The sequence below is a fragment of the Microtus ochrogaster genome, linkage group LG9 (assembly GCF_000317375.1).
Source record: "Microtus ochrogaster isolate Prairie Vole_2 linkage group LG9, MicOch1.0, whole genome shotgun sequence".
NCBI lineage: Eukaryota > Metazoa > Chordata > Mammalia > Rodentia > Cricetidae > Microtus > Microtus ochrogaster.
The window spans coordinates 14877018-14886237 of record NC_022034.1 but is presented as its reverse complement, the minus strand read 5'-3'; the positions used below and the strand labels follow the sequence as shown (position 1 = coordinate 14886237).

General features: G+C 41.2%; 1 protein-coding gene across 2 annotated transcripts in view; it reads left to right on the top strand.

Moving 5' to 3' along the window:
- Positions 1-3944: 3944 nt before the first annotated feature.
- Oprm1 (opioid receptor mu 1) overlaps positions 3945-9220 on the top strand; it is a 62742-nt gene continuing 57466 nt past the window's right edge. The window contains exon 1 of one of the 2 annotated variants that reach the window (XM_026787466.1): positions 3945-4433. In XM_026787466.1, coding sequence (XP_026643267.1) covers positions 4150-4433 — 284 coding nt within the window. In that variant the 5' untranslated portion in view covers positions 3945-4149. The remainder of the gene's footprint in view (positions 4434-9220) is intronic. The other variant, XM_005363418.2, reaches the window with a different exon arrangement.

The following is a 9220-nucleotide window of genomic DNA, read 5'->3' as shown; positions in this document are numbered from 1 at the left end:
CTGTGTAATATTTGTATCATTAACTTTAATAAGTTGGTAAAGAAATGTGGTTTTCTAAATTTCTCGGTTTCAACTTTTAACGTGATGAATTATGATAAAGACAACCTACTAAGTACTTTACGTGTTACTGCAACCAAGTACTGGTGAGATGCAAATTGTAAGGAAGGTGTTTATTTTGACTCAGAGTGGGAGAGGATACAGGGAAGGTGTGGTAGTCAGGAGTGAAGCAGTTGCTCACATTGCAACTACAATAAAGCATCAGTGCATAAACGCGAAATGGAACTGGGCTACAAAACCTCAGGGAGCACCCCTCCACACACACCCCCAGTGACACATTTCCTTCCGCAAAGCTCCACCTGCTACAGGGTCTACAATACCAAAAGCAGAGGACCAAGTGTTCTAACACCCGAGCCGGTGTGGTATATTTCACATTCAAGCCACAACGCCTGCAAAAACAGAAGTTTCGCCGGGCGGTGGTGGCTCACGCCTTTAATCCCAGCACTCGGGAGGCAGAGGCAAGCGGATCTCTGGGAGTTCGAGACCAGCGTGGTCTACAGAGCTAGTTCCAGGACAGGCTCCAAAGCCACAGAGAAACCCTCTCTCGAAAAACCAAAACAAAAAACAAAAAAACAAAAACAAACAAACAAAAAAAAAACACAGAAGCTTCCTGAGTTCTCAATAACTTTTAAATGAAACTGATAAAGAGTAACTACTGTCAAGAATAAAGTGATAAGAGACTGGAAATTAAAACCCAAGTATTTTTCAAAACTGAGTTTCCAGATGCGAAGAAAGGCATGAAAACGCACGAATTAATTACTTAAGCTAGTTTATAATAATTGTTTATCATAATTATTTGAAAGGCTGACAGTCAAGCTGTTATTAGAACGTTCTGGCTCTTAAAAAGATAAAACTCGTAAGGATAAGTTTGTGCCATTAGATATTATATAATACCTCCAAGAATTCTTCTTGACAATGAACTTGAAGACAAAGGGCATGCTCTTTTAAATACATGTAATCTTGGAACACTGCTTTGTAGCTGATTCTCATTCTTTATTTTACACAAGAGGAACCAATTAACAGGAAGCATAAAGAATGTAAGTCTCAAGAAAATAGACAGTAGAGTCTGGATTTTTGGGGTTACTTTATAAATTTAAAGTTCAAGGATTTTACTGGCTCCACTTCAGGTATCCTCTTAGGTTTATCACATGGAAATTGGTGGAGAATTTTTATTTTGTAAACTCTAAATCAAGAAATCCTACTCCATTTTATTGAAGGATCGTGTAGTATTCCAGTAGTCTAAAATAATGTTGTATCAGACTCAACTGCCTTCTTATTAGCTGTGTACAGCTACAAAACACATCACACACTTTCCTGATGAAGCCCTATATGCCCTTGCTTTTCTGAGTTTCTAACCACCGTAAATAGTCCATATATCATACTTATGATTCTGGCTTTCATTAACAGCTGTTAATAATGTGTTCTATTAGTCACCATTCTCAAAAATACTTATGACTCAACTATGAAAATGAGTTTGCATTGATGGCTATCATATGAATACCTAAAGCCAATAGACACTGAAATCCAAGAAAGAGGAGCAACTTTTAGCTCGTTGCTGGATCTATCCACATGGTGACAAGATGCATTTCTGTGAAGCAGACAATTTCATGAAAAGTGTTTACTAATATGAGTTTTATTGTTTAAATTAAATCTAGACCACTAGGTAATAAATTGTTCTTGATTCAAATAGAAAACTAAGATTCAGCAAGAAACATCAGTGGAAAGGTAAATATTCCCACAGACAACATACTATGGCTCTTGGAAATCTCATGGGCAATCCAGCGATATAAAATATTTAGGATATCAGGTTGCTGAGTCATTTTTGTATAGTCTGCCTCTGCTTATGGGAGATTTAAGCTTCCCTGAAGACCTTCAGTTCATTCTGGAAGGAAATGAGCAATTATGGAGAAAACTAATAACAGAAGTTGAACTAGGGGTTCTCTCAAAGTCTAGTGGTATGAAATTATTATTTCCATATAACATTTCAATAAACCTATCAAGGCAAATTTAACATTGGTATTTAAAAAATTTTTGTCTGCATTTTCTCAAAGTAAATATTGAATGAATAAGACTTACAGAAAATAGGAAGATAGATAGATAGACAGATAGATAGAAAAACAGACAGACAGACAGACAGACAGATAGATGAAGACATGAAATAGTGTTCATAAAATGTTGCATCGGTAGTAATCGAAGGATGATAATTACTCTCTGTGAAGCACGAGAATCAAAAATAGAAGGAAAATATTGATCTCAGATGAGAACATATGATTGAATAAAGTTCAGGTTCTTACTCTGAGAAAAAAATTATGACTCAATAAGTTAAAGCAACATATTCAGACTCAACACCGCTGGAGATGACAGGCAGGACTATATTACAAAACCATCTGACAGCAAAGTCAGCAATAGTCTCCATGTGCTGACCTGTCTTTCCCATGAAGGGAGTGAGGATGGTTCCGTGAATTCACAGGAAACTGGTGAATGAGTCCCACACAGATTTCAGCTCAACCACATGAATCTACACATTTATTCCTAGGAGAATGTATTTTCAGGTATTTGAGCATTCACTGGGAAACCTTATCTACATTACTGCTGAAATTATACCGTTTAATGGAAAAGTGTAAAAATAACACTGAACATTGTCCAAAAGTCTATGATTAATAGTTTAGTTGTGAGTTATCTGCTTTCAAGATGAAGGTCAAAAAGTAAAATTGGAATAACATGTTCCTTCTGAGCTTGCTCTCCACAGTCTACGAGAATACAGTTAAACTTTCCACAACCAATCAAACCCATTTAATTTCAATGTTGATAATTAACATCTATGGGTATGCACAAACATATGTGTACACAGGGATGAAAAGAAGAAAACACACTACTGTTCAATTTAATCAGGTGTTCTATTCCTTCAGAAGCACCTGTGAACTTGGACATAAGATCGAAAACTTTAAGTGAATCCTTATTCCTTTGGGGTCTTGTTTGCTCAAAGGAGCCACAAGACTGTTTTTGAAATCTCTACAATAGGAAGAATAAACTGGTAAAAATTTCTGCTTGGTTCAGTAGCCTTTTCTCTGGACGTGGGCAATGTGACTATGGAGGAAGTGTGAAGTTAAAGTCTAAGTCTTTCTAAGCAGATCCATGACAGTGGAGCTAGGAGAAGCAGTGTGCTCATTAGTGGATTTTACTGAGTACTGCCCCTCCTCCCTCACTTCTGTAACATGTTCTTATGTCTCTGCTTCATCGAAACAAATTCAGTTGCAAATGGGCCATCTGATCCACGATAAATTGAGGGTATAGGAGCACAAGAAACAGGCTTGCTTCACCAAGTTTCTCTTTATCAATGAGAGACCATTGTGGCTTTAAATAGCTTTGTGGGGCTGAAAATGCGAGACACTGGAGTTATATGTTCGCTTCAGATATGGGGATCTAAGTAAAGAAGAACAGCAATAGTTGGTCTCCATCCCCAAATAATTGCATTGGGGAGTTGAGTGGGAAGAGTGCTGGGTCTAGGGGTCGTTGAGATTATAATAGATCAGTGACTTTTCTGGCTGATTAGAAAAGGAAAAGGAAATGTTGGAAAAATAGGCATATGAATCCCCTACCTTATGCATCCTCGTTGCAAAGAAACTTAACTGCCTCTCTTCTTACCCTTCTCTGTGACGTCCCTTTTTCTGCCCCTTCCTATCCCACTTTACACTGGTTTTGCTCGGAAGCGCATGAAGACAGGAGAGACTGACTCTCAGAGTTGCTTTGCGCAAAATCCACCCCTTCTCTCTCCTCCCTCCTCTCCAGCCTCTGGATCCCTCACAGCGCGCTCCCTCCCTTCCACACAGTGAACAGTGGCTTTGGGATGCTAAGGACAGGGCTCCCTGTACTTCTGAGGTGGGAGTGGGGCGCAAGTAGAGGAGAATCTCAGACGCTCAGCCGTTCCCTTCTGGCTGACGCTCTTCTCTGGTTCCGCCAGGGCTGTTCTTTGTAAGAAACTGACGGAGCTGAGGCAGCGGAGAGAGGAAAAGGCTGGGGATCGTGAAACCCAAAAAGTCTTGGTTCTCTCAGTTACTGCCCGCATCGAGTCCGCAGCAGGCCTTCAGCACCATGGACAGCCGCATCGGCTCTGGGAACACCAGTGACTGTTCTGACCCCTTGGCTCCAGGGAGTTGCTCCCCAGCACCTGCCTCCTGGCTCAACTTGTCCCATGTAGATGGCAACCAGTCCGATCCATGTGGTCTGAACCGCACCGGGCTTGGCGGGAGCGACAGCCTGTGTTCTTCGCCTGGCAGTCCTTCCATGGTCACAGCTATAACCATCATGGCCCTCTACTCTATCGTGTGCGTAGTGGGCCTCTTCGGAAACTTCCTGGTCATGTATGTGATTGTCAGGTAAGGAACGCCCTGAGCCTGAGCTCCACCAGGGGGGAAGGAGACGAAGTCTGTGAGTGACAGAATAGAAGCAAACAGAGTGCCAAGAAGGGGTGACTTGAATAGAGCACTTGCTGTTTGTGTGTGAAATTTTACTTTTCTGGGTTTTTCTCACTCCCTTGATAAAGCAGCGTTCAAAATTCCAAAACCAAGAAGTTCCTTTGGGCAAAGCTTTTAAGATATTTTCTGGGGGGGGGGTGCTTCATCTTAGATCGCTATCTTCTTCTAAGCTAAGAGGGTCTATGAAGCATGTCTTAGAATCAATCATTCCTCTGCATGAGTTATAAGAACAGTGAGTTGTGGAAAATAATCTAGTTAGCTTTCCCTAAGTGAAAGGCAGAGGTGTCTCAGTAGGTTAAAGAGATGAAGGAACTTGCTAACTTTCTTAGACCTGCTGGTTTAGGCTGGACCACAGCCCCACCCATTCTCTGGTGTTCAGAGAGTCCTTATCTTACTCTTCTTCCAGCATGAGGCTGCCCCAGCCCAGGTGGAGGGAGTTTTCCTGGCAGCTCTCCAGGGCAGGGCGGCTTGGATATAGCAAGCATGCTGTCGTAATCTTTAGCCCACTTTGCACTTTCTCCCTGCAGATCTGCTCAGGGAGTCCTGAGTGGCATCTGGAATTGTTGGGTAGCTCAGGGCATCTACAGGGCACAACCATTTTTTCAGGACTTGCAAACCTGGGAGTCTATTAGTGATAATAAAAGCAGCAACATTATGAACTACTGGCAATTGTTCAGGATGGTCTGGAGAGGAAACTCTCTCAATCTTACTTCCAAAGAGTTTGAGGTCTGCTTTCTGTTGTTCGGGGTGTTCTAGATGGATTTGGCAAAGACTGAGCAAGGTCTCGGCACTGAGAGTGATGTTGGGTGTGTTGGCATTGAGTTACATGCTCGAATCCTGCCTGTGAATGTGGAATACTCATCTATCCACTTTTGCTAAAGTAGATGGATATCCCAGTATTTTAAAATGGCTCCTGCTTTGAGTCCTTCTTATGTGGCATCATGAGCATGGCATTTTCATGTTTAGTTACAGCATTTGCTTCACCTCTTCAACACACATGTCACAGGCTTCAACAGAGTGCTCAAGTCATTGAAGTATCATTTCCCTCATTAAGCTCTTGTTCCCGAGGTACTGCAAATTGCTTGTCTGATTTCTTTAATTAATGATTGTTTAAAGTAAAACTGGTTTCTCTGATCTTTGGGTAAGAAACATGTCTCTGAGAAAAGAGCACCATCTATTGAGAGGAAGGCTAATAGCAGAAGGAAAAATACAGGAAGGAAATCAATAAGAGAATTTATGCTTTAAAACATTTACATTCTGTAATTTAGAACAGAGATTTGAATGAGAGATATTAAAACTCAGTCACATCCCACAGTTAAGGCTGTAATTTAAAGATGATTTTCAGTAAGGAAAATATAGTGCTCATTGTTCCTAGAGGGAAAAAAAAAAGAATCACAGAATCATAAAATGAAAGAGCTGAACGGGCTGGGGGTCATCTATGCAAGACAAGTGAACCAATACAAAGAAAATCAATTGTTTACCCAAGAAAAGATATGAATTAGTTCAACACCCTTGGATGTCACTTAGCTTATGCAATTTTCTGTTTATCAGGATAGAAATTGATTATTTGAGTTAATTCTGATGCTAGATCAACAGACAAAGCTTGGTTTGCAGTAACAATACTGAAATAACAAAATTCCCCCCAATTTATGGGTGGGCACCTGGGTTTTAAAAGTGTGAAACAATTGCTAAACCATTCAAGAGTCCTTTCTCCTTATTAGCCCACAGAGTCTTCGTCGTTTTTATTCCCTCTGGTTTTTATTTTCTATAAAGAGAGCTAATATCACAGGAACTACTTGAGGCTGACAGTTTGGTCTTTTCCCAGTGCTGAAGAGGTTGCTGGCTGGGTGGATTCCTTTCAAAGGCTTCACCTTGCCCTCGTTCACTTGGAGACACATGGTGACACTGTCTTTCACTGAGAGCATGGCATTATGCTTTCTTCTCTGTCCTGAAAGTTCTGACAAAAGCAGTTCCATTTGAAAGGTCAACCCAAACACCCACCTGTGGCAGAACAGGGGCTTAATTCCATTGGCAGATAACCTTCCGGGAATAAGAACGTGAAATAGAAAAATAGGCAGTTCAGTGACAGATGAGGTTCTCGAGAAGCGTACGTGGGTTGAAGAGACTGTGCCTAGGTAGCTGGGCGTATTCAATTGGATGTCTGGAGGTTGTAGTGCCCCATCTAATCTCAGGGCCTCTGTCACTCTGTTACAAAAGGAAAGTACAGACCACGAAGGAACGAGAGCAGCTCACTAACATCTACCTGCTTGAAGCAACAAATGTGACTGAGTAGCCGAATAGCTAGAACTGCCAGAGAGATGAATGCAGCATCTTCGAGAATAGCTGAGGCTGTTGGGTGAATCGTAAATAACTATAACAAAAACAGAAACAAAAATAATTGTAGCCCCGAAGATATGATTAATTTCTCTTTTCTCAGGACCGTCCTCCTTATCACTTCCACAACCGCTTAGCGGAGCAAACCTTAAGTAGCATTCTCAGAAAGTTCTGTTCTAAGGAATGTAAGAAATAAAAGAGGGCTCTGTTCTAGATCAAAGATGTGAAATACAAACATGACTTCATAGAAATATCATAGATAACCATCACCTAGGAAGACTTTGGGTTTTAAAATGGGGGAAACTGCTTTATTCTCACAAACACACATACACACACGCACGCACACACACACACACACACACACACACAATTTTCTCCAAAGCAGAATCAGTATTGTAGATAGATCCACAGCTCAAATACACACAGAGATGTGCATATATGTGTATAAATACAAACAGCTCTATCAGCTTTGAATTGAGACCAGAATGCGACTGTCACCATGGGAATAAAAAAGTGAAAAGAAATGAGTACAGTGGCTCTCATCGTTCATCATGCTACGCTCTGCAAAGTCTCCATGACTACCATAGTGTTGCTGTAGGCCTCTGGTTGAAAAACGTTATCCAACAAATCAATACATAAACCTATTCCACATGTGTTTCCCTTAAAGGTTTTCCTGTTTAATACATATTACAGATAGATTTCCACTGAACTCACAGCCCATCGTGCATGTGTGAAGTTATGTTTATACAGAATCTAACATATATACTTTCTATATACAGCACTTAACAGTTTTTCTGTGTTTGGAGTTCTAGACAGCATTTTATCACTGTACATAAGGACATTTTTAAAGAGCAAAGTTTCTGTAGCCAGTGATGACTAGGAAGGTCTCAGAGACCAAAGTGGTGCCTCTGTCTAGTGCTTCCCACTTCCTGATCATAGAAGTAATTCACAGGGGGGGTGGAAGGAATTAATATAGGGAGGAAATCCCCTTACAGAGCAAAAGTAAGCCCCTAAGAGAAAGTGAAGACTTCTTAGGAGAATGTAGCAGCACCAGGCATTTTGGACCATTTGGCCTTATAGATAAACATTAATAGAAAGGAGGGTTATTCATAAAATAAGGTGAGGAATTCCAGGAAAGAGGTGGAGTTTTCCTGGAATAGGGTTTAATACACTTTTCTCTCCTTAAATGGAGCTTGAGTTGTGCCACTGCATCAGATGCATGATGGGAACATCCAGTTCTGGAAGACTAGCAATAAGGTACCATACTGAAAAGAGATAGAACAGTTGGGGCGGGAGGACTTGGCCAATTGTGTTGGTCCCAGTCTGGAGAGTCTTGGTTTATGCAATTGCAACACACTCAGCTGTGGTTGGTGCTCCAGTCACCATATAGTTTGCCTTTCTTTTCCCTATTCCTAGCTAGCCTACTTCAGAATCCTAACCAAAAACCTACAAAGAAACAAATGAGGCAAAACCTTGCCTTCAGAAGGGACACTGGCTCACAGTAGGAGAGCCCAGAGGCAGAACAACACTTCCCTTGGAGTCACCTGGGAATTTACAAACAGGGCTCTTCAAGTAATCCACAGTTCTCTACTAACCCACACAGGCTTTCAAATGGATACAAAAGCCCACAAGTACATTTTGTAAGGCCAAATAATGTCAGTTAGGTATCTACTATAGCTTCCTTCTGGAATAAGGATTGACAGCAGACATAGCAATTTTCGAGGAAATAGTGTCAACTCTTGGCATCCAGAGGGGATTTGGCCCTAGGACTCCTGTAAATACCAAGTCCAAGTCTTCATATTAAATGGTCCATTATTTGCCTTCAACTCTGAGTTTTTAAATCATATCTTGCTAGCTTATAAACTTAATATAATGGAAATGCTGTGCAAATTGAGGGCATACTGCCCTTTTCAGGGAATAACAACAAGAAAAGAAGCCTGTGCAGGCTGGGTACAGTACAAAATCTCCCAAATCCTTTTGAAGGGCAGTTGCTTAAGTCTACAGAGGCAGGATGCTCTGACTCAAATAAGAAAACCAAGAAGTTCAGCGGTGCACTGCACACAGCAGCAAGTTCACCACACACAGATGAGTCCCATGCTTTGCCCGTACATTGCCATCAAACAGAATAGTGTGAAAACAAGGTGCATATCCACAGTTTCCTCATCGCTTCATCACCAGACATCAAAGCGCACCAAACACACTCAAAAACAGACATGGCATTTTTCATTTTGTATATCGGAGTAAAACTGTCAAAATTAAATGGGTTTCCATATATTTATAAAAAAACAGTGGGTTGCCGGGCGGTGGTGGCGCACGCCTGTAATCCCAGCACTCGGGAGGCAGAGGCAGGCGGA